The 26,501-nt window shown below is 55.3% G+C and overlaps 1 protein-coding gene across 2 annotated transcripts in view; it reads left to right on the top strand.

The window, feature by feature from the left end:
- Positions 1-689: 689 nt before the first annotated feature.
- The window catches only part of mcama (melanoma cell adhesion molecule a), a 97,537-nt gene continuing 71,725 nt past the window's right edge, over positions 690-26,501 (top strand). For both annotated transcript variants that reach the window (XM_079247782.1, XM_079247781.1), the window contains exon 1: positions 690-776. In XM_079247782.1, the coding sequence (XP_079103908.1) occupies positions 713-776 (64 nt within the window). In that variant the 5' untranslated portion in view covers positions 690-712. The remainder of the gene's footprint in view (positions 777-26,501) is intronic.

Here is a 26,501-nt window from a genome sequence, read left to right on the forward strand (position 1 = left end):
AGACGTAACTCGATGAGGACTAGACGTAACTCGATGAGGACTAGACGTAACTCGATGAGGACTAAACGTAACTCAATAGTTTTCTCGTTACATTAAATTGCATGTAACTACTTATTAAACAAATATGATTAAAAGGTGTTTTCTTGGGTGTGGTTTGTTCTTGTTCATAGGATTTTATAGCCATTAAACAGAACCTAAGCTAAGCTAGCTGCCTGCTAGCTGTAGATATGAGCTAATCTACAAAGAACCGTCTAAAATGTATTTTACCTGCTAAATTAAATTCCAAACTCAGAGAAAAGGACACAAGTTTGTATGAAGTGCTTCCAAGTTGTGAGTTAAGCGGGATTGTGCCAGCAGACCACGTGTCCAGGTTTAAAGGTGTGGAGACTGATAAGGTTCTACCTGAAAGAAAACCAGGACAAACTGCTTCCACCACACAACCAGACCTCCTGTGGTAGGACCCCCTAATTACACCTCCTCTCTTCTTCCTCCTGCTCCCACTCCTCCTCCCCCTCTTCCCTATTTCTCCTTTTATTACTTCTCCTCTTCTTCCCATCCTAGGAAGAAGAGCAGGAGATTCTCCTCCTCCTGCTGCTCCTGCCCATTCCTGCTGCTCCTCCTCCTGCTCCTCCTCCTCCTCCTCCTCCTCCTCCTCCTCCTCCTCTTCATCTGCTGTTGGGTCAGAGTAGCAGGACGGACGCGCAGCAGAAACATGTCTTTCCTTCATAGAGTCTTTGTTCCGCTGTTTCTCTGCATCTTCCTGCTGAACCGGAGCGGTGAGTAAAGATCACATCCAAACATCTCTTTATTTTCTTCTTCTTGGTTTTTACTCATCTTTTTCTTCTTGGTTTTCATTCTTCTGCTGTTTTTTATGGAAACTTTGGACGCTGAGTTTGGCTGAGAAGGAAGATTTCTTCTGGATTCTTTTGCATCTTCTTTGTTAAAAAGATGTTGTTTTACTGAAGTCAAACATGAAGACGTTCTGTTTGTCGCTCACGTGCGCTAATTTGCAGTGAATTGTGTGAACTTGCGTCTTTTGGCTTGTTGCTGAGGTTACCATCTCACCATCTTGTACTTTCAGCACGTCAGCTCACCTGCAGCTTGTTTGGCTTCATTTGGGATGTTTAGACTGGAAAACCCTGAAAGGTGGAATTAATACCTGTGTAATTGCTGCTTGTAGAGAACCGTGCGCGCTGAGCACGTGATGGTTGGCGTTTTAAGGCGTGTGCGTGTGCACCGGGTCTGGAGAAGTTATTGAAGCTTTGACGCGCGTGCCGTGGACACCTGAAGAACCACATGGCTCCATTTACAAGCCTCAGGTTAAGGGTCTGGGTTCAGTTTTAATCAGGTAAAAGAGAGGCGTCAGAGGGAAGGAAGACTGCTTGCCTTCAGGACTGCGTGCGCGCGGTCCCGTTTCGCACTGCAAAGACAAAGCTCGTTGCAGCAAGGAGTTGTCACATCTTTATCCAGGCTTGTAGCACTTTTCATTCTCAGCAGGTTATTTCCCACATTGTTCCATAAATAAAGTTGTGGAGCATGTTGGGCAGGTTCCCACAGACCAAGGTCACGCACAGATGTGCTGTTTTGTCTGGGTCCAAACTGCAGGTTGACACGGCGCCCAGTTTGTTTTAAACACAGGAAATAAAGTCTTCATCAGCTGAAAGGAGAAAGGCATCATTTAATTAGAGATTTAGACGGATTCTAGTAAGAAGCCTGGATTTCTTTAGTATACGAAGAGGGTCTAAACAGACCTTTGTAGAAATACCGAACCTGAACAGCAGCCTGTCTTACACTGGTTCAGACACCCGATAAACATGTTTCCTCCAGAGAAACCAGCTGGACAAAGCTGCAGGTTCAATTCCTGGTCTGTCTGGAGGGATCCTTTCTTCCAGATGGACACCAAGCCATGGGAATGTTATGGATGGGTGGATGGATGGAATGATGGGTGGATTGAATGATGTATGATGGATGGATGTTGAATAAATGGATGATGGATAAATGGTGAACGGATGATGGATGTTATGGAAACGCTTTGTGATTTCTGGTTCATTCAATTAAGTTGACTTTCAGATGAGTTCTGACGTCTGACTGTGTTGGAGCACTGGAAACACTCACCGATCCTGCCTAACGTAGGGGAGGTTTTCTATTTAATACCACCCGACGCCTAAATATCATCATGATGATCATGATGATATGATCATACCTCCACAACCACCTGGATCTATGACTACCTCACAAACAGACCCCAGTTTGTGAGACTGAAAGGTTGTGTGTCTGAGATGGAGGTCAGCAGCACTGGTGCACCACAAGGAACTGTACTCTGGCCATTCCTCTTCCCTCTGTACACCTCAGACTTCCAGTACAACTCTGAGTCCTGTCATCTGCAGAAATACTCTGATGACTGCAGTTGTGGGGTGTATCAGGGATGGACAAGAAGCAGAGTACAGAGAACTGGTCAGTCAGTTTGTTAAATGGTGCGGTGACAATCATCTCATATTAAATAGCAGCAAAACTAAAGAGATGATTGTTGACTTCAGGAGGAAGAAGAATAAACAAAGCACTGTTTCCATCCTGGGAGAGGAGGTGGAGGTGGTGGAGGAATACAAGTATCTTGGAGTTCAGCTGGACAACAAACTGGACTGGAAATGCAACACTGACTACATCTACAAGAAAGGTCAGAGCAGACTGTACTTCTTAAGGAAGCTGAGATGGTTTAACGTCTGCACCAAGATGTTGCATATCTTCTATAAGTCTGTTGTGGAGAGTGCAGTCAGCTTTGCAGCATCTGCTGGGGTAGTAGCATCAGAACCAGAGACTTGAAGAGAATCAAACTGATCCAGAAAGCTGCTTCTGTGCTTGGAGTAACTCTGGAGCCGCTGGAGCTGATTGTCCAAAGAAGAATGCTGCACAAGCTGATGAAGATGATGGAGGATTCTTCACACCCTCTCCACAACACAGTGATGAAACAACAAAGTGTGTTCAGTGAGAGGCTTCTTCAGGTCCGATGCAAGACTGAAAGATACAGAAGATCATTCCTGCCAGCAGCCATCAGCCTCCAGAACAAGACCTCCTCTAGTTATTATTATTATATACTACAATATTTCCCTTTTGGGATTAATAAAGTATTTTTCATTTCATTCATCATCATCATCATCTGTCCTGACCATAAACCCTCTTTTTTGTCTTAAACCCCAGTGTTTTACCATCAGCCTTGTCTTAATTGGGTTACCTTTATTCAATCCTCCACCTCCTCTGGAGAAGGAGTAAGCCATCTGTTTATGGATTAGGTCGGGGGATGCTGGTGGAGACCCTAGCCCTGTAAAGAGCATCTAAATCTGGCAGTGTATGAACTGACCTAATGGGCCTTGAGGGGCTCTTAGTGGAATAGAATTTGTGGCTAAAAGCATTTCTTCTGCATGGAAATGTCCTGCGCATGAGAAGAAGCGTGGAGCCGGGTGGATGCAGGACAGAAAGCTCTATTGATTTCAGAGTCCAGTGTTCATCAGCATGATGGTCATGTTGTGTAACAGGAATGTGCACCAGGCGGCGTGCAGGTGCTGTAAATCTGAGCTGTACACAAGCTTTCACACTGACAGCTCACAAGATGGATGGGCTTTTAAATCCAGGCCTTTGTAAAGGATTTTAACAAAACAAGGTTTTATGCTACATTTGGAAGTCCTGTAGAACCAGGAAGGTCCGTTACTCTGTGTGCACAATGTGACATACGGCCCAGAATATGTAAATATACCATGTAGGCAGGTCTAACCCGCCACTGTTTTCAGTCTGATGGCTTGTCTCTCTGCAAACACGTCCATATCCGGGCGAACTCGGTCCATATCCGGGCGAACTCGGTCCATATCCAGGCGAACTCGGTCCATATCCAGGCGAACTCGGTCCATATCCAGGCGAACTCGGTCCATATCCGGGCGAACTCGGTCCATATCCGGGCGAACTCGGTCCATATCCGGGCGAACTCGGTCTGAGCGAACTCGGTCCATATCCGGGCGAACTCGGTTTGAGCGAACTCGGTCCATATCCTGGCGAACTCGGTCCATATTCGGGCGAACTCGGTCCATATCCGGGCGAACTCGGTCCATATCCAGGCGAACTCGGTCCATATCCAGGCGAACTCGGTCCATATCCGGGCGAACTCGGTCCATATCCGGGCGAACTCGGTCCATATCCGGGCGAACTCGGTCTGAGCGAACTCGGTCCATATCCGGGCGAACTCGGTTTGAGCGAACTCGGTCCATATCCTGGCGAACTCGGTCCATATTCGGGCGAACTCGGTCCATATCCGGGCGAACTCGGTCCATATCCAGGCGAACTCGGTCCATATCCGGGCGAACTCGGTTTGAGTGAACTCGGTCCATATCCAGGCGAACTCGGTCCATATCCAGGCAAACTCGGTCCATATCCGGGCGAACTCGGTCCATATCCGGACGAACTCGGTCCATATCCGGGCGAACTCGGTTTGAGCGAACTCGGTCCATGTCCTGGCGAACTCGGTCCATATCCGGGCGAACTCGGTCCATATCCGGACGAACTCGGTCCATATCCGGGCGAACTCGGTTTGAGCGAACTCGGTCCATATCCTGGCGAACTCGGTCCATATCCGGGCGAACTCGGTCCATATCCGGGCGAACTCGGTTTGAGCGAACTCGGTCCATATCCAGGCGAACTCGGTCCATATCCGGGCGAACTCGGTCCATATCCGGGCGAACTCGGTCCATATCCGGGCGAACTCGGTCTGAGCGAACTCGGTCCATATCCGGGCGAACTCGGTTTGAGCGAACTCGGTCCATATCCTGGCGAACTCGGTCCATATTCGGGCGAACTCGGTCCATATCCGGGCGAACTCGGTCCATATCCAGGCGAACTCGGTCCATATCCGGGCGAACTCGGTTTGAGCGAACTCGGTCCATATCCAGGCGAACTCGGTCCATATCCAGGCGAACTCGGTCCATATCCGGGCAAACTCGGTCCATATCCGGGCGAACTCGGTCCATATCCGGACGAACTCGGTCCATATCCGGGCGAACTCGGTTTGAGCGAACTCGGTCCATATCCTGGCGAACTCGGTCCATATCCGGGCGAACTCGGTCCATATCCGGACGAACTCGGTCCATATCCGGGCGAACTCGGTTTGAGCGAACTCGGTCCATATCCTGGCGAACTCGGTCCATATCCGGGCGAACTCGGTCCATATCCGGGCGAACTCGGTCCATATCCGGGCGAACTCGGTTTGAGCGAACTCGGTCCATATCCAGGCGAACTCGGTCCATATCCGGGCGAACTCGGTCCATATCCGGGCGAACTCGGTCCATATCCGGGCGAACTCGGTCTGAGCGAACTCGGTCCATATCCGGGCGAACTCGGTTTGAGCGAACTCGGTCCATATCCGGGCGAACTCGGTTTGAGCGAACTCGGTCCATATCCGGGCGAACTCGGTTTGAGCGAACTCGGTCCATGTCCGGGCGAACTCGGTCCATGTCCGGGCGAGCTCGGTCCATATCCAGGCGAACTCGGTCCGTATCCGGGCGAACTCGGTCCATATCTGGGTGAACTCGGTTTGAGCGAACTCGGTCCATATCCGGGCGAACGCAGTTTGAGCGAACTCGGTCCATGTCTGGGCGAACTCGGTCCATGTCCGGGCGAGCTCGGTCCATGTCCGGGCGAACTCGGTCCATATCCAGGCGAACTCGGTCCATATCCGGGCGAACTCGGTCCATATCCGGGCGAACTCGGTCCATGTCCAGGCGAACTCGGTCCATATCCAGGCGAACTCGGTCCATATCCGGGCGAACTCGGTCCATATCCGGGCGAACTCGGTCCATATCCGGGCGAACTCGGTCCATGTCCGGGCGAACTCGGTCCATATCCGGGCGAACTTGGTCCATATCCAGGCGAACTCGGTCCATATCCGGTCGAACTCGGTCCATATCCGGGCGAACTCGGTCCATATCCTGGCGAACTCGGTCCATATCCTGGCGAACTCGGTCCATATCCGGGCGAACTCGGTCCATATCCGGGCGAACTCGGTCCATATCCGGGCGAACTCGGTTTGAGCGAACTCGGTCCATATCCAGGCGAACTCGGTCCATATCCGGGCGAACTCGGTCCATATCCGGGCGAACTCGGTCCATATCCGGGCGAACTCGGTCTGAGCGAACTCGGTCCATATCCGGGCGAACTCGGTTTGAGCGAACTCGGTCCATATCCGGGCGAACTCGGTTTGAGCGAACTCGGTCCATATCCGGGCGAACTCGGTTTGAGCGAACTCGGTCCATGTCCGGGCGAACTCGGTCCATGTCCGGGCGAGCTCGGTCCATATCCAGGCGAACTCGGTCCGTATCCGGGCGAACTCGGTCCATATCTGGGTGAACTCGGTTTGAGCGAACTCGGTCCATATCCGGGCGAACGCAGTTTGAGCGAACTCGGTCCATGTCTGGGCGAACTCGGTCCATGTCCGGGCGAGCTCGGTCCATGTCCGGGCGAACTCGGTCCATATCCAGGCGAACTCGGTCCATATCCGGGCGAACTCGGTCCATATCCGGGCGAACTCGGTCCATGTCCAGGCGAACTCGGTCCATATCCAGGCGAACTCGGTCCATATCCGGGCGAACTCGGTCCATATCCGGGCGAACTCGGTCCATATCCGGGCGAACTCGGTCCATGTCCGGGCGAACTCGGTCCATATCCGGGCGAACTTGGTCCATATCCAGGCGAACTCGGTCCATATCCGGTCGAACTCGGTCCATATCCGGGCGAACTCGGTCCATATCCGGGCGAACTTGGTGCATATCCAGGCGAGCTCGGTCCATATCCGGGCGAACTCGGTCCATATCCGGGCGAACTCGGTCCATATCCGGGCGAACTCGGTCCATATCCGGGCGAACTCGGTCTAAGCGAACTCGGTCCATATCCGGGCGAACTCGGTCCATATCCGGGCGAACTCGGTCTAAGCGAACTCGGTCCATATCCAGGCGAACTCGGTCCATATCCAGGCGAACTCGGTCCATATCCGGGCGAACTCGGTCTAAGCGAACTCGGTCCATATCCGGGCGAACTCGGTCCATATCCGGGCGAACTCGGTCTAAGCGAACTCGGTCCGTATCCGGGCGAACTCAGTCTAAGCGAACTCGGTCCATATCCGGGCGTACTCGGTCTAAGCAAACTCGGTCCATATCAAGGCGAACTCGGTCCATATCCAGGCGAACTCGGTCCATGTCCAGGCGAACTCGGTCCATATCCGGGCGAACTCGGTCCATATCCGGGCGAACTCGGTCCATATCCGGGCGAACTCGGTCCATATCCGGGCGAACTCGGTCCATATCCGGGCAAACTCGGTCCATATCCAGGCGAACTCGGTCCATATCCGGGCGAACTCGGTCCATATCCAGGCGAACTCGGTCCATATCCGGACAAACTCGGTCCATATCCGGCCGAACTCGGTCCATATCCGGGCGAACTCGGTCTAAGCGAACTCGGTCCATATCCGGGCGAACTCAGTCTAAGCGAACTCGGTCCATATCCGGGCGAACTCGGTCTAAGCAAACTCGGTCCATATCAAGGCGAACTCGTTCCATATCCAGGCGAACTCGGTCCATGTCCAGGCGAACTCGGTCCATATCCGGGCGAACTCGGTCCATATCCAGACGAACTCGGTCCATATCCGGACAAACTCGGTCCATATCCGGGCGAACTCGGTCCATATCCGGGCGAACTCGGTCCATATCCGGGCGAACTCGGTCCATATCCGGGCGAACTCAGTCTAAGCGAACTCGGTCCATATCCGGGCGAACTCGGTCTAAGCAAACTCGGTCCATATCAAGGCGAACTCGTTCCATATCCAGGCGAACTCGGTCCATGTCCAGGCGAACTCGGTCCATATCCGGGCGAACTCGGTCCATATCCAGACGAACTCGGTCCATATCCGGACAAACTCGGTCCATATCCGGGCGAACTCGGTCCATATCCGGGCGAACTCGGTCCATATCCGGGCGAACTCGGTCCATATCCAGGCGAACTCGGTCCATATCCGGACAAACTCGGTCCATATCCAGGCGAACTCGGTTTGAGCGAACTCGGTCCATATCCAGACGAACTCGGTCCATATCCGGACAAACTCGGTCCATATCCGGGCGAACTCGGTCCATATCCGGGCGAACTCGGTCCATATCCAGGCGAACTCGGTCCATGTCCAGGCGAACTCGGTCCATATCCGGGCGAACTCGGTCCATATCCAGGCGAACTCGGTCCATATCCGGACGAACTCGGTCCATATCCGGGCGAACTCGGTTTGAGCGAACTCGGTCCATATCCTGGCGAACTCGGTCCATATCCGGGCGAACTCGGTCCATATCCGGACGAACTCGGTCCATATCCGGGCGAACTCGGTTTGAGCGAACTCGGTCCATATCCTGGCGAACTCGGTCCATATCCGGTCGAACTCGGTCCGTATCCGGGCGAACTCGGTCCATATCCGCGCGAACTCGGTCCATGTCCGGGCGAACTCGGTCCATATCCGGGCGAACTCGGTCCATATCCAGGCGAACTCGGTCCATATCCGGTCGAACTCGGTCCGTATCCGGGCGAACTCGGTCCATATCCGCGCGAACTCGGTGCATATCCAGGCGAGCTCGGTCCATATCCGGGCGAACTCGGTCCATATCCGGGCGAACTCGGTCCATATCCGCGCGAACTCGGTCTAAGCGAACTCGGTCCATATCCGGGCGAACTCGGTCCATATCCGGGCGAACTCGGTCTAAGCGAACTCGGTCCATATCCGGGCGAACTCGGTCCATATCCGGGCGGACTCGGTCTAAGCGATCTCGGTCCATATCCGGGCGAACTCGGTCCATATCCGGGCGAACTCGGTCTAAGCGAACTCGGTCCATATCCAGGCGAACTCGGTCCATATCCAGGCGAACTCGGTCCATATCCGGGCGAACTCGGTCTAAGCGAACTCGGTCCATATCCAGGCGAACTCGGTCCATATCCGGGCGAACTCGGTCCATATCCGGGCGAACTCGGTCCATATCCAGGCGAACTCGGTCCATATCCAGGCGAACTCGGTCCATATCCGGGCGAACTCGGTCCATATCCAGGCGAACTCGGTCCATATCCGGGCGAACTCGGTCCATATCCGGGCGAACTCGGTCCATATCCAGGCGAACTCGGTCCATATCCAGGCGAACTCGGTCCATATCCGGGCGAACTCGGTCCATATCCAGGCGAACTCGGTCCATATCCGGGCGAACTCGGTCTAAGCGAGCTCGGTCCATATCCGGGCGAACTCGGTCCATATCCGGGCGAACTCGGTCCATATCCGGGCGAACTCGGTCCATATCCGGGCGAACTCGGTCTAAGCGAACTCGGTCCATATCCGGGCGAACTCGGTCCATATCCGGGCGAACTCGGTCTAAGCGAACTCGGTCCATATCCAGGCGAACTCGGTCCATATCCAGGCGAACTCGGTCCATATCCGGGCGAACTCGGTCTAAGCGAACTCGGTCCATATCCGGGCGAACTCGGTCCATATCCGGGCGAACTCGGTCTAAGCGAACTCGGTCCGTATCCGGGCGAACTCAGTCTAAGCGAACTCGGTCCATATCCGGGCGTACTCGGTCTAAGCAAACTCGGTCCATATCAAGGCGAACTCGGTCCATATCCAGGCGAACTCGGTCCATGTCCAGGCGAACTCGGTCCATATCCGGGCGAACTCGGTCCATATCCAGGCGAACTCGGTCCATATCCGGGCGAACTCGGTCCATATCCGGGCGAACTCGGTCCATATCCGGGCAAACTCGGTCCATATCCAGGCGAACTCGGTCCATATCCGGGCGAACTCGGTCCATATCCAGGCGAACTCGGTCCATATCCGGACAAACTCGGTCCATATCCGGGCGAACTCGGTCTAAGCGAACTCGGTCCATATCCGGGCGAACTCAGTCTAAGCGAACTCGGTCCATATCCGGGCGAACTCGGTCTAAGCAAACTCGGTCCATATCAAGGCGAACTCGTTCCATATCCAGGCGAACTCGGTCCATGTCCAGGCGAACTCGGTCCATATCCGGGCGAACTCGGTCCATATCCAGACGAACTCGGTCCATATCCGGACAAACTCGGTCCATATCCGGGCGAACTCGGTCCATATCCGGGCGAACTCGGTCCATATCCGGGAGAACTCGGTCCATGTCCGGGCGAACTCAGTCTAAGCGAACTCGGTCCATATCCGGGCGAACTCGGTCTAAGCAAACTCGGTCCATATCAAGGCGAACTCGTTCCATATCCAGGCGAACTCGGTCCATGTCCAGGCGAACTCGGTCCATATCCGGGCGAACTCGGTCCATATCCAGACGAACTCGGTCCATATCCGGACAAACTCGGTCCATATCCGGGCGAACTCGGTCCATATCCGGGCGAACTCGGTCCATATCCGGGCGACCTCGGTCCATATCCAGGCGAACTCGGTCCATATCCGGACAAACTCGGTCCATATCCAGGCGAACTCGGTTTGAGCGAACTCGGTCCATATCCAGACGAACTCGGTCCATATCCGGACAAACTCGGTCCATATCCGGGCGAACTCGGTCCATATCCGGGCGAACTCGGTCCATATCCAGGCGAACTCGGTCCATGTCCAGGCGAACTCGGTCCATATCCGGGCGAACTCGGTCCATATCCAGGCGAACTCGGTCCATATCCGGACGAACTCGGTCCATATCCGGGCGAACTCGGTTTGAGCGAACTCGGTCCATATCCTGGCGAACTCGGTCCATATCCGGGCGAACTCGGTCCATATCCGGACGAACTCGGTCCATATCCGGGCGAACTCGGTTTGAGCGAACTCGGTCCATATCCTGGCGAACTCGGTCCATATCCGGTCGAACTCGGTCCGTATCCGGGCGAACTCGGTCCATATCCGCGCGAACTCGGTCCATGTCCGGGCGAACTCGGTCCATATCCGGGCGAACTCGGTCCATATCCAGGCGAACTCGGTCCATATCCGGTCGAACTCGGTCCGTATCCGGGCGAACTCGGTCCATATCCGCGCGAACTCGGTGCATATCCAGGCGAGCTCGGTCCATATCCGGGCGAACTCGGTCCATATCCGGGCGAACTCGGTCCATATCCGGGCGAACTCGGTCTAAGCGAACTCGGTCCATATCCGGGCGAACTCGGTCCATATCCGGGCGAACTCGGTCTAAGCGAACTCGGTCCATATCCGGGCGAACTCGGTCCATATCCGGGCGGACTCGGTCTAAGCGATCTCGGTCCATATCCGGGCGAACTCGGTCCATATCCGGGCGAACTCGGTCTAAGCGAACTCGGTCCATATCCAGGCGAACTCGGTCCATATCCAGGCGAACTCGGTCCATATCCGGGCGAACTCGGTCTAAGCGAACTCGGTCCATATCCGGGCGAACTCGGTCCATATCCGGGCGAACTCGGTCTAAGCGAACTCGGTCCATATCCGGGCGAACTCAGTCTAAGCGAACTCGGTCCATATCCGGGCGTACTCGGTCTAAGCAAACTCTGTCCATATCAAGGCGAACTCGGTCTAAGCGAACTCGGTCCATATCCGGGCGAACTCAGTCTAAGCGAACTCGGTCCATATCCGGGCGAACTCGGTCCATATCCAGGCGAACTCGGTCCATGTCCAGGCGAACTCGGTCCATATCCGGGCGAACTCGGTCCATATCCAGGCGAACTCGGTCCATATCCGGACGAACTCGGTCCATATCCGGGCGAACTCGGTTTGAGCGAACTCGGTCCATATCCTGGCGAACTCGGTCCATATCCGGGCGAACTCGGTCCATATCCGGACGAACTCGGTCCATATCCGGGCGAACTCGGTTTGAGCGAACTCGGTCCATATCCTGGCGAACTCGGTCCATATCCGGTCGAACTCGGTCCGTATCCGGGCGAACTCGGTCCATATCCGCGCGAACTCGGTCCATGTCCGGGCGAACTCGGTCCATATCCGGGCGAACTCGGTCCATATCCAGGCGAACTCGGTCCATATCCGGTCGAACTCGGTCCGTATCCGGGCGAACTCGGTCCATATCCGCGCGAACTCGGTGCATATCCAGGCGAGCTCGGTCCATATCCGGGCGAACTCGGTCCATATCCGGGCGAACTCGGTCCATATCCGGGCGAACTCGGTCTAAGCGAACTCGGTCCATATCCGGGCGAACTCGGTCCATATCCGGGCGAACTCGGTCTAAGCGAACTCGGTCCATATCCGGGCGAACTCGGTCCATATCCGGGCGGACTCGGTCTAAGCGATCTCGGTCCATATCCGAGCGAACTCGGTCCATATCCGGGCGAACTCGGTCTAAGCGAACTCGGTCCATATCCAGGCGAACTCGGTCCATATCCAGGCGAACTCGGTCCATATCCGGGCGAACTCGGTCTAAGCGAACTCGGTCCATATCCAGGCGAACTCGGTCCATATCCGGGCGAACTCGGTCTAAGCGAACTCGGTCCATATCCGGGCGAACTCAGTCTAAGCGAACTCGGTCCATATCCGGGCGTACTCGGTCTAAGCAAACTCTGTCCATATCAAGGCGAACTCGGTCCATATCCAGGCGAACTCGGTCCATATCCAGGCGAACTCGGTCCATATCCGGGCGAACTCGGTCCATATCCAGGCGAACTCGGTCCATATCCGGGCGAACTCGGTCTAAGCGAACTCGGTCCATATCCGGGCGAACTCGGTCCATATCCGGGCGAACTCAGTTTGAGCGAACTCGGTCCATATCCGGGCGAACTCGGTTTGAGCGAACTCGGTCCATGTCCGGGCGAACTCGGTCCATGTCCGGGCGAACTCGGTCCATATCCAGGCGAACTCGGTCCATATCCGGGCGAACTCGGTCCATATCTGGGTGAACTCGGTTTGAGCGAACTCGGTCCATATCCGGGCGAACTCGGTCCATATCTGGGCGAACGCAGTTTGAGCGAACTCGGTCCATGTCCGGGCGAACTCGGTCCATGTCCGGGCGAACTCGGTCCATGTCCGGGCGAACTCGGTCCATATCCAGGCGAACTCGGTCCATATCCGGGCGAACTCGGTCCATATCCGGGCGAACTCGGTCCATGTCCAGGCGAACTCGGTCCATATCCGGGCGAACTCGGTCCATATCCGGGCGAACTCGGTCCATATCCAGGCGAACTCGGTCCATATCCGGTCGAACTCGGTCCATATCCGGTCGAACTCGGTCCGTATCCGGGCGAACTCGGTCCATATCCAGGCGTGCTCGGTCCATATCCAGGCGTGCTCGGTCCATATCCGGGCCAACTCGGTCCATATCCGGGCGAACTCGGTCCATATCCAGGCGAACTCGGTCCATATCCGGTCGAACTCGGTCCATATCCGGGCGAACTCGGTCCATGTCCGGGCGAACTCGGTCCATGTCCGGTCGAACTCGGTCCATATCCGGGCGAACTCGGTCCATATCCAGGCGAACTCGGTCCAAATCCGGTCGAACTCGGTCCGTATCCGGGCGAACTCGGTCCATATCCGCGCGAACTCGGTGCATATCCAGGCGAGCTCGGTCCATATCCGGGCGAACTCGGTCCATGTCCGGGCGAACTCAGTCCATGTCCGGGCGAACTCGGTCCATATCCGGGCGAACTCGGTCCATATCCAGGCGAGCTCGGTCCATATCCGGGCGAACTCGGTCCATGTCCGGGCGAACTCAGTCCATATCCGGGCGAACTCGGTCCATATCCGGGCGAACTCGGTCCATATCCAGGCGAACTCGGTCCATATCCGGTCGAACTCGGTCCGTATCCGGGCGAACTTGGTCCATATCCGCGCGAACTCGGTGCATATCCAGGCGAGCTCGGTCCATATCCGGGCGAACTCGGTCCATATCCGGGCGAACTCGGTCCATATCCGGGCGAACTCGGTCTAAGCGAACTCGGTCCATATCCGGGCGAACTCGGTCCATATCCGGGCGAACTTGGTCTAAGCGAACTCGGTCCATATCCGGGCGAACTCGGTCCATATCCGGGCGGACTCGGTCTAAGCGATCTCGGTCCATATCCGGGCGAACTCGGTCCATATCCGGGCGAACTCGGTCTAAGCGAACTCGGTCCATATCCAGGCGAACTCGGTCCATATCCAGGCGAACTCGGTCCATATCCGGGCGAACTCGGTCTAAGCGAACTCGGTCCATATCCAGGCGAACTCGGTCCATATCCGGGCGAACTCGGTCTAAGCGAACTCGGTCCATATCCGGGCGAACTCAGTCTAAGCGAACTCGGTCCATATCCGGGCGTACTCGGTCTAAGCAAACTCTGTCCATATCAAGGCGAACTCGGTCCATATCCAGGCGATCTCGGTCCATATCCAGGCGAACTCGGTCCATATCCGGGCGAACTCGGTCCATATCCAGGCGAACTCGGTCCATATCCGGGCGAACTCGGTCTACGCGAACTCGGTCCATATCCGGGCGAACTCGGTCCATATCCGGGCGAACTCAGTTTGAGCGAACTCGGTCCATATCCGGGCGAACTCGGTTTGAGCGAACTCGGTCCATGTCCGGGCGAACTCGGTCCATGTCCGGGCGAACTCGGTCCATATCCAGGCGAACTCGGTCCATATCCGGGCGAACTCGGTCCATATCTGGGTGAACTCGGTTTGAGCGAACTCGGTCCATATCCGGGCGAACTCGGTCCATATCTGGGCGAACGCAGTTTGAGCGAACTCGGTCCATGTCCGGGCGAACTCGGTCCATGTCCGGGCGAACTCGGTCCATGTCCGGGCGAACTCGGTCCATGTCCGGGCGAACTCGGTCCATATCCAGGCGAACTGGGTCCATATCCGGGCGAACTCGGTCCATATCCGGGCGAACTCGGTCCATGTCCAGGCGAACTCGGTCCATATCCGGGCGAACTCGGTCCATATCCGGGCGAACTCGGTCCATATCCAGGCGAACTCGGTCCATATCCGGTCGAACTCGGTCCATATCCGGTCGAACTCGGTCCGTATCCGGGCGAACTCGGTCCATATCCAGGCGTGCTCGGTCCATATCCAGGCGTGCTCGGTCCATATCCGGGCCAACTCGGTCCATATCCGGGCGAACTCGGTCCATATCCAGGCGAACTCGGTCCATATCCGGTCGAACTCGGTCCGTATCCGGGCGAACTCGGTCCATATCCGGGCGAACTCGGTGCATATCCAGGCGTGCTCGGTCCATATCCGGGCGAACTCGGTCCATATCCGGGCGAACTCGGTCTAAGCGAACTCTGTCCATATCCGGGCGAACTCGGTCCATATCCAGGCGAACTCGGTCCATATCCGGTCGAACTCGGTCCATATCCGGGCGAACTCGGTCCATGTCCGGGCGAACTCGGTCCATGTCCGGGCGAACTCGGTCCATATCCGGGCGAACTCGGTCCATATCCAGGCGAACTCGGTCCATATCCGGTCGAACTCGGTCCGTATCCTGGCGAACTCGGTCCATATCCGCGCGAACTCGGTGCATATCCAGGCGAGCTCGGTCCATATCCGGGCGAACTCGGTCCATGTCCGGGCGAACTCGGTCCATGTCCGGGCGAACTCGGTCCATATCCCGGCGAACTCGGTCCATATCCAGGCGAACTCGGTCCATATCCGGTCGAACTCGGTCCGTATCCGGGCGAACTCGGTCCATATCCGCGCGAACTCGGTGCATATCCAGGCGAGCTCGGTCCATATCCGGGCGAACTCGGTCCATATCCGGGCGAACTCGGTCCATATCCGGGCGAACTCGGTCTAAGCGAACTCGGTCCATATCCGGGCGAACTCGGTCCATATCCGGGCGAACTCGGTCTAAGCGAACTCGGTCCATATCCGGGCGAACTCGGTCCATATCCGGGCGGACTCGGTCTAAGCGATCTCGGTCCATATCCGGGCGAACTCGGTCCATATCCGGGCGAACTCGGTCTAAGCTAACTCGGTCCATATCCAGGCGAACTCGGTCCATATCCAGGCGAACTCGGTCCATATCCGGGCGAACTCGGTCTAAGCGAACTCGGTCCATATCCAGGCGAACTCGGTCCATATCCGGGCGAACTCGGTCTAAGCGAACTCGGTCCATATCCGGGCGAACTCAGTCTAAGCGAACTCGGTCCATATCCGGGCGTACTCGGTCTAAGCAAACTCTGTCCATATCAAGGCGAACTCGGTCCATATCCAGGCGAACTCGGTCCATATCCAGGCGAACTCGGTCCATATCCGGGCGAACTCGGTCCATATCCAGGCGAACTCGGTCCATATCCGGGCGAACTCGGTCTAAACGAACTCGGTCCATATCCGGGCGAACTCGGTCCATATCCGGGCGAACTCAGTTTGAGCGAACTCGGTCCATATCCGGGCGAACTCGGTTTGAGCGAACTCGGTCCATGTCCGGGCGAACTCGGTCCATGTCCGGGCGAACTCGGTCCATATCCAGGCGAACTCGGTCCATATCCGGGCGAACTCGGTCCATATCTGGGTGAACTCGGTTTGAGCGAACTCGGTCCATATCCGGGCGAACTCGGTCCATATCTGGGCGAACGCAGTTTGAGCGAACTCGGTCCATGTCCGGGCGAACTCGGTCCATGTCCGGGCGAACTCGGTCCATGTCCGGGCGAACTCGGTCCATGTCCGGGCGAACTCGGTCCATATCCAGGCGAACTCGGTCCATATCCGGGCGAACTCGGTCCATATCCGGGCGAACTCGGTCCATGTCCAGGCGAACTCGGTCCATATCCGGGCGAACTCGGTCCATATCCGGGCGAACTCGGTCCATATCCAGGCGAACTCGGTCCATATCCGGTCGAACTCGGTCCATATCCGGTCGAACTCGGTCCGTATCCGGGCGAACTCGGTCCATATCCAGGCGTGCTCGGTCCATATCCAGGCGTGCTCGGTCCATATCCGGGCCAACTCGGTCCATATCCGGGCGAACTCGGTCCATATCCAGGCAAACTCGGTCCATATCCGGTCGAACTCGGTCCGTATCCGGGCGAACTCGGTCCATATCCGGGCGAACTCGGTGCATATCCAGGCGTGCTCGGTCCATATCCGGGCGAACTCGGTCCATATCCGGGCGAACTCGGTCTAAGCGAACTCTGTCCATATCCGGGCGAACTCGGTCCATATCCGGGCGAACTCGGTCTAAGCGAACTCGGTCCATATCCAGGCGAACTCGGTCCATATCCTGGCGAACTCGGTCCATATCCGGGCGAACTCGGTCTAAGCGAACTCGGTCCATATCCGGGCGAACTCGGTCCATATCCGGGCGAACTCGGTCCGTATCCGGGCGAACTCGGTCCATATCCAGGCGAACTGGGTCCATATCCGGGCGAACTCGGTCCATATCCGGGCGAACTCGGTCCATGTCCAGGCGAACTCGGTCCATATCCGGGCGAACTCGGTCCATATCCGGGCGAACTCGGTCCATATCCAGGCGAACTCGGTCCATATCCGGTCGAACTCGGTCCATATCCGGTCGAACTCGGTCCGTATCCGGGCGAACTCGGTCCATATCCAGGCGTGCTCGGTCCATATCCAGGCGTGCTCGGTCCATATCCGGGCCAACTCGGTCCATATCCGGGCGAACTCGGTCCATATCCAGGCGAACTCGGTCCATATCCGGTCGAACTCGGTCCGTATCCGGGCGAACTCGGTCCATATCCGGGCGAACTCGGTGCATATCCAGGCGTGCTCGGTCCATATCCGGGCGAACTCGGTCCATATCCGGGCGAACTCGGTCTAAGCGAACTCTGTCCATATCCGGGCGAACTCGGTCCATATCCAGGCGAACTCGGTCCATATCCGGTCGAACTCGGTCCATATCCGGGCGAACTCGGTCCATGTCCGGGCGAACTCGGTCCATGTCCGGGCGAACTCGGTCCATATCCGGGCGAACTCGGTCCATATCCAGGCGAACTCGGTCCATATCCGGTCGAACTCGGTCCGTATCCTGGCGAACTCGGTCCATATCCGCGCGAACTCGGTGCATATCCAGGCGAGCTCGGTCCATATCCGGGCGAACTCGGTCCATGTCCGGGCGAACTCGGTCCATGTCCGGGCGAACTCGGTCCATATCCCGGCGAACTCGGTCCATATCCAGGCGAACTCGGTCCATATCCGGTCGAACTCGGTCCGTATCCGGGCGAACTCGGTCCATATCCGCGCGAACTCGGTGCATATCCAGGCGAGCTCGGTCCATATCCGGGCGAACTCGGTCCATATCCGGGCGAACTCGGTCCATATCCGGGCGAACTCGGTCTAAGCGAACTCGGTCCATATCCGGGCGAACTCGGTCCATATCCGGGCGAACTCGGTCTAAGCGAACTCGGTCCATATCCGGGCGAACTCGGTCCATATCCGGGCGGACTCGGTCTAAGCGATCTCGGTCCATATCCGGGCGAACTCGGTCCATATCCGGGCGAACTCGGTCTAAGCTAACTCGGTCCATATCCAGGCGAACTCGGTCCATATCCAGGCGAACTCGGTCCATATCCGGGCGAACTCGGTCTAAGCGAACTCGGTCCATATCCAGGCGAACTCGGTCCATATCCGGGCGAACTCGGTCTAAGCGAACTCGGTCCATATCCGGGTGAACTCAGTCTAAGCGAACTCGGTCCATATCCGGGCGTACTCGGTCTAAGCAAACTCTGTCCATATCAAGGCGAACTCGGTCCATATCCAGGCGAACTCGGTCCATATCCAGGCGAACTCGGTCCATATCCGGGCGAACTCGGTCCATATCCAGGCGAACTCGGTCCATATCCGGGCGAACTCGGTCTAAACGAACTCGGTCCATATCCGGGCGAACTCGGTCCATATCCGGGCGAACTCAGTTTGAGCGAACTCGGTCCATATCCGGGCGAACTCGGTTTGAGCGAACTCGGTCCATGTCCGGGCGAACTCGGTCCATGTCCGGGCGAACTCGGTCCATATCCAGGCGAACTCGGTCCATATCCGGGCGAACTCGGTCCATATCTGGGTGAACTCGGTTTGAGCGAACTCGGTCCATATCCGGGCGAACTCGGTCCATATCCGGGCGAACTCGGTCCATATCCGGGCGAACTCGGTCTAAGCGAACTCGGTCCATATCCAGGCGAACTCGGTCCATATCCTGGCGAACTCGGTCCATATCCGGGCGAACTCGGTCTAAGCGAACTCGGTCCATATCCGGGCGAACTCGGTCCATATCCGGGCGAACTCGGTCCGTATCCGGGCGAACTCGGTCCATATCCAGGCGAACTGGGTCCATATCCGGGCGAACTCGGTCCATATCCGGGCGAACTCGGTCCATGTCCAGGCGAACTCGGTCCATATCCGGGCGAACTCGGTCCATATCCGGGCGAACTCGGTCCATATCCAGGCGAACTCGGTCCATATCCGGTCGAACTCGGTCCATATCCGGTCGAACTCGGTCCGTATCCGGGCGAACTCGGTCCATATCCAGGCGTGCTCGGTCCATATCCAGGCGTGCTCGGTCCATATCCGGGCCAACTCGGTCCATATCCGGGCGAACTCGGTCCATATCCAGGCGAACTCGGTCCATATCCGGTCGAACTCGGTCCGTATCCGGGCGAACTCGGTCCATATCCGGGCGAACTCGGTGCATATCCAGGCGTGCTCGGTCCATATCCGGGCGAACTCGGTCCATATCCGGGCGAACTCGGTCTAAGCGAACTCTGTCCATATCCGGGCGAACTCGGTCCATATCCAGGCGAACTCGGTCCATATCCGGTCGAACTCGGTCCATATCCGGGCGAACTCGGTCCATGTCCGGGCGAACTCGGTCCATGTCCGGGCGAACTCGGTCCATATCCGGGCGAACTCGGTCCATATCCGGGCGAACTCGGTCCATATCCGGTCGAACTCGGTCCGTATCCTGGCGAACTCGGTCCATATCCGCGCGAACTCGGTGCATATCCAGGCGAGCTCGGTCCATATCCGGGCGAACTCGGTCCATGTCCGGGCGAACTCGGTCCATGTCCGGGCGAACTCGGTCCATATCCCGGCGAACTCGGTCCATATCCAGGCGAACTCGGTCCATATCCGGTCGAACTCGGTCCGTATCCGGGCGAACTCGGTCCATATCCGCGCGAACTCGGTGCATATCCAGGCGAGCTCGGTCCATATCCGGGCGAACTCGGTCCATATCCGGGCGAACTCGGTCCATATCCGGGCGAACTCGGTCTAAGCGAACTCGGTCCATATCCGGGCGAACTCGGTCCATATCCGGGCGAACTCGGTCTAAGCGAACTCGGTCCATATCCGGGCGAACTCGGTCCATATCCGGGCGGACTCGGTCTAAGCGATCTCGGTCCATATCCGGGCGAACTCGGTCCATATCCGGGCGAACTCGGTCTAAGCTAACTCGGTCCATATCCAGGCGAACTCGGTCCATATCCAGGCGAACTCGGTCCATATCCGGGCGAACTCGGTCTAAGCGAACTCGGTCCATATCCAGGCGAACTCGGTCCATATCCGGGCGAACTCGGTCTAAGCGAACTCGGTCCATATCCGGGCGAACTCAGTCTAAGCGAACTCGGTCCATATCCGGGCGTACTCGGTCTAAGCAAACTCTGTCCATATCAAGGCGAACTCGGTCCATATCCAGGCGAACTCGGTCCATATCCAGGCGAACTCGGTCCATATCCGGGCGAACTCGGTCCATATCCAGGCGAACTCGGTCCATATCCGGGCGAACTCGGTCTAAACGAACTCGGTCCATATCCGGGCGAACTCGGTCCATATCCGGGCGAACTCAGTTTGAGCGAACTCGGTCCATATCCGGGCGAACTCGGTTTGAGCGAACTCGGTCCATGTCCGGGCGAACTCGGTCCATGTCCGGGCGAACTCGGTCCATATCCAGGCGAACTCGGTCCATATCCGGGCGAACTCGGTCCATATCTGGGTGAACTCGGTTTGAGCGAACTCGGTCCATATCCGGGCGAACTCGGTCCATATCTGGGCGAACGCAGTTTGAGCGAACTCGGTCCATGTCCGGGCGAACTCGGTCCATGTCCGGGCAAACTCGGTCCATGTCCGGGCGAACTCGGTCCATGTCCGGGCGAACTCGGTCCATATCCAGGCGAACTCGGTCCATATCCGGGCGAACTCGGTCCATATCCGGGCGAACTCGGTCCATGTCCAGGCGAACTCGGTCCATATCCGGGCGAACTCGGTCCATATCCGGGCGAACTCGGTCCATATCCAGGCGAACTCGGTCCGTATCCGGGCGAACTCGGTCCATATCCAGGCGTGCTCGGTCCATATCCAGGCGTGCTCGGTCCATATCCGGGCCAACTCGGTCCATATCCGGGCGAACTCGGTCCATATCCAGGCGAACTCGGTCCATATCCGGTCGAACTCGGTCCGTATCCGGGCGAACTCGGTCCATATCCGGGCGAACTCGGTGCATATCCAGGCGTGCTCGGTCCATATCCGGGCGAACTCGGTCCATATCCGGGCGAACTCGGTCTAAGCGAACTCTGTCCATATCCGGGCGAACTCGGTCCATATCCGGGCGAACTCGGTCTAAGCGAACTCGGTCCATATCCAGGCGAACTCGGTCCATATCCTGGCGAACTCGGTCCATATCCGGGCGAACTCGGTCTAAGCGAACTCGGTCCATATCCGGGCGAACTCGGTCCATATCCGGGCGAACTCGGTCTAAGCGAACTCGGTCCGTATCCGGGCGAACTCAGTCTAAGCGAACTCGGTCCATATCCAGGCGAACTCGGTCCATATCCGGGCGAACTCGGTCTAAGCGAACTCGGTCCGTATCCGGGCGAACTCAGTCTAAGCGAACTCGGTCTAAGCGAACTCGGTCCATATCCGGGCGAACTCGGTCCATATCCGGGCGAACTCGGTCTAAGCGAACTCGGTCCATATCCAGGCGAACTCGGTCCATATCCTGGCGAACTCGGTCCATATCCGGGCGAACTCGGTCTAAGCGAACTCGGTCCATATCCGGGCGAACTCGGTCCATATCCGGGCGAACTCGGTCTAAGCGAACTCGGTCCATATCCGGGCGAACTCAGTCTAAGCGAACTCGGTCCATATCCAGGCGAACTCGGTCCATGTCCAGGCGAACTCGGTCCATATCCGTGCGAACTCGGTCCATATCCGTGCGAACTCGGTCTAAGCGAACTCGGTCCATATCCGGGCGAACTCAGTCTAAGCGAACTCGGTCCATATCCAGGCGAACTCGGTCCATGTCCAGGCGAACTCGGTCCATATCCGTGCGAACTCGGTCCATATCTGGGTGAACTCGGTCTAAGCGAACTCGGTTCATGTCCAGGGAAACTTGGTCCATATCTAGGCGAACTCCAGGGAATGTCTGCGTCTTGCTGGTACGCCTGCATGGAGCAGGAAGTGTGCAGCTGTTGGCTGCAGCTGTTGGAACCCATGAGAAGCATGTAATGTAATGAAGAGGCTCATTGTTTTTATTAAAGAGAAGCTGTTTGATCTCTGCAATGTTTTCATGGCGCTTCGCTGCAACATGAAGCAGTTAGAGCGCTGGTCAGGTAGCAGGAAATCATCTCCTTAACTCCTCAGCTTTTCTCTAGGTTTCTTTGGACACGGACTGGACTGGACTAGACTGGACTGGAACATGGACTGGGACCAGGACTGGACTGGACTAGACTGGGCTGGGACATGGACTAGGACATGGGCTGGGACCTGGACTGGGACCTGGACTGGGACCTGGGCTGGGCAGCAGTGAACTGAAAGATGCGCTTGCGTTCCATGCCCCTTTGGGTTCAGTCCTGCCTCAGACCTCCATCTGTCCTGCGTTGTTATTTCTGTAACTGAAATGGTTTTTCTAGACGTTGCTTCAGCTTTTCATCTTCACACCAACGAGCACCACGGGCCTGATTGTCATGAAGCAGCGGCAGGATTCTGACTCTCATCTTTCTGGGATAAAATAAGAGAAGAAAAAATCCACAGGCAACATGTCTGAGCGTGTTTTGGTGTTTGTTGTTTCTATATGTATATGTGAAGATCCGAGACATGTTTTAGGAAATCAAAGTGGTGTTTCTGGCTGGCAGGAGCAGAACTGACAACAACCCTTAGGCTTGAACTGAAGGGTTTCGGAGCGCGCTCTCATGCAGGGGAGGGTTGATGTCTGAAAGGGATTTTCTATCCAACAGCTGCCTCTGTAGTTTGATCCCCGGCCTTCTGGGAGGGAAGTTCTGTTGTATCGACTACCTCTCTGCAGCTCTGTTCCCTAAACATCTCTGACTTGTGTGTTATTTAGAGCACATCATTAAACGGTACTCGTTGTTTAAACAGCGCATGAAAAAGCTCATCAAGCATGTTTATATTGCTTAGTTTTTCATGTTTTCTGCTACCAGCCTAACAGCACTGATCATTGATCAGCTTTTTTGTATTTTTAGGTTTGAATAGAATGAATGGACTAACTCATTTGTCTGCAGGACAGTAAGAGGAGTGTGCCGGATGCGAACGTGTTTTGTCCCTGTCGCAGAATACTCTGCATGAAAGTGACCATCAGAAGTGAGGTAATACACAACGTGGTTGTCCTGTTGCTGCAGCTGGTGTTTGCAGGGGAACACGCCGGCGCTCAGACAGTCATCGGACGCCTTCGGGTTTCGGGAACTACCAGATATCAGTGCAGTTACTAAAATCATACTCCAGTATGAGTTTAACAGTTTTCATTCCAATAAGTTGTAAAATAAAATAGAAATATATCCTGCATGTGTGTATTCAGGAGCTAAAAGTCCTTCGTTCATCAGTTTACACCAGGTTTGGCAAATCGTCTCTAAACTCCGTCCAGCCAAAACTGGCCATCTGTACATGACGTCCCTTCATATTTGGAGGGCCCATCTGTGGGACACATGGCAGTCTCCTGGGCGACTGTCCAAGCCTTGGCATCAGGCCCATCAGTGCCACAGGGACAGACACAAAACCCTCCAGTGAGAAGCTGTCTTTCTCTCCGTCTTTGGTCTGCAAACACAGCTCAGGCAGCAGCTGCAGACACCTGACGGTCCTTCTGCAGCTGCAGCCTCCAGCTCACGTTACAGAGAAACCATACACCACAAAGGTCTTCGCCTCCTTCCCGCCTTTTCAGAGTCGTGTCCCCCGCTCCCCACGCACCTCTCTCATGCCCCCGTCTTTGTTTTTTCCTGGTTTTAGGAGTGCAGGATGGGAATATTTACTCTGCAAAGTAAACGTGAGACTGATTCATCTCAATGCAGTGAAGCAAGAAGAGCTCAGCAGCAGAAGTCCATTCAGATTTGAGCAAACTTGGATTTGTGAACGTTAACAGGACATGATTATGTGTTGTTTGTCTCTCAGGTCTGGGCATACAGGTCTGGCATTGACACACCACCCACACGGGAAGCAGGATTAGTTTCCAGGAGACGGGATTCTGGATGTGGAACGCTTCCAGATCACACAAATCATTTGATTTCAGACCACTTGAGTTTTTTTGGCCTCGGGAATGTTTCTGTGTTGTTGGCATCGTAAAAGCTGCTGCTTTCTGGATGGTGGTGGAGTGTGTGTTTAGTGAATGTTTCTGTTTGTGTTTTTAAGCATGAAGATGAGAGAAGTTGTGGTCCAGCAGGAACAAATGAAAGTGGATTTCACAGACATTTGAACAGTTTTAACTGCTTCTGGATCTTCATGTAGCCTGCAGACACCGTCGTCAGTGCAAGATTAAGTCATTAATCAGGAGGGATGTCGAATGAAAGGTGTTGACAATGAACTCCTATCACTTGTGGTGGAAAGCTTGCAGACCGCTTTACGTCCTTCAGGCGATGTGAAATGTGAGCGCTGGGCTGCCATTGGTGAGAGGTTGCACTTGTCTCTTCAAGCATGTTGTCTTGTAACAGATATGAGACAGGTTCCCTCTCAGAACAATGCAGATGCCACCAACCCGCTCCAGCGTTTGCTCCAGGCTTCCCCTCAGACCTCATCGCTGAGGAATGCCACCTTCTCTCGTTTCTTTAGTTCTGAGGGTTTATGTCCAACCATGTGTCACCGTCACTGAGACAACCTGCAGAAAGCAGGTGTGGCTTTGAGCTCATCATCGGGGTTAAGCTGCAAAGTGATATCATGAGCACATATGACGAAAGTAACATAATAGTAAACGCAGAAGTTATCGTCGGCATCTTCCTGATGAGGGTCGCCGAGCTTCTGGCTCCACTCTGGAGGCGGGAAGTGAATAATTAGGACAAACTTCCAAAAACAGACATTCAGTCCGTTTCCATTCAGGGATGGATGACAGGCGATGTAAGTCATGGAAACGCGTATCTTCCTGCTACCTGAGTAGCGGAGAACTACACACGAGTTTATTTTCTGTCTCTGCGCACCTCCAGATCAGCATGGCGCTCATCCAGTTTCCTGCCAAACGTCTGCTAAATCAGACTGAAATCTGTTTGAATCCAGACTGCCTGTGATGGTGAAAAGGCATGTCTGTGCTCAGCGTGTGCATGTGCACATGAATATTCATGACGACCCCGGGGCTAACCAGACCTCCTTTCATGGGGTTTGCCACTTGCTAATGGGCTGTGCCATGCCATGGATATGGCATGCATCTGGCATTGTTTTTCTTTTCCCACTAACAATAAGCTGTGCAATGCCAGAAGAGCTGATGTCACGACCAAACAGGCAGAATTCAGGAGGTTTCTTCTAATATTTCATGGTTGTTTTGTGAATTGGAAGCATGAAATTTAAACACTGATCTCAGTTTGGTTAACATAAAAGGAACCTTCAACCTGTGAACTCTATAAAATCCTGTTTGTGTGTGTGTGTGTGTGTGTGTGTGTGTGTGTGTGTGTGTGTGTGTGTGTGTGTGATGATATGCGGTATTACAGTCTTGTGTCATTTCTGCCTGTAAAAGTTGCAGCAGCCTTTCAGACTGAACAGTTTGTGGTCGAGGACCAGATTTAACTCACATTTCATGCTTTGAGCAGGATTCTCCCCTTCAGCTGATCATAGTGCCGTCTAATTATTTTCGTCCTTTCTGTGGTCCAGTTTGCGGCTTCAGGGCATTTGTTTGGCACATTCCCCAGAGAGCTCATTTCTTTGTTTCCCAGCGTCCCTCAGGAGAACCAAGAGAGGCAGAAAATTAGCTGGCTGCAGAGCGGCAACTGTTGATCAGACGCTGGAATTTGTCTCCAGTGTTTTCAGACACAGAAGACAGAAAACCTAAAATAAGTTTGATGAAGGTTATGAAAAATTCCGTAACTAATAACATTTTCTCTTTAATGCATGGGAAATACATTCGATTAGCATTTTAATTTAAATCAGTCTAATGATTATTTGTTTTCCTCCAGACCTCAAGAACAGGAACGTTTTTACTAATTCTGTAAGTCGTAGACACAAGCTGTGATAACTTTCTTCTTACAACCAATGAGCCCTTTCCAAACAAGCTAGCATCCGCAGCTAGTTAGCGTGATCTTTATGCCCACTCCCACACACAGATGCCATGCTCCTCCCAGCTTGCTGTTTTAACCTCAAGAAGAATCAAGGC

The sequence above is a fragment of the Telmatherina bonti genome, assembly GCF_933228915.1.
Source record: "Telmatherina bonti genome assembly, chromosome: 10".
NCBI lineage: Eukaryota > Metazoa > Chordata > Actinopteri > Atheriniformes > Telmatherinidae > Telmatherina > Telmatherina bonti.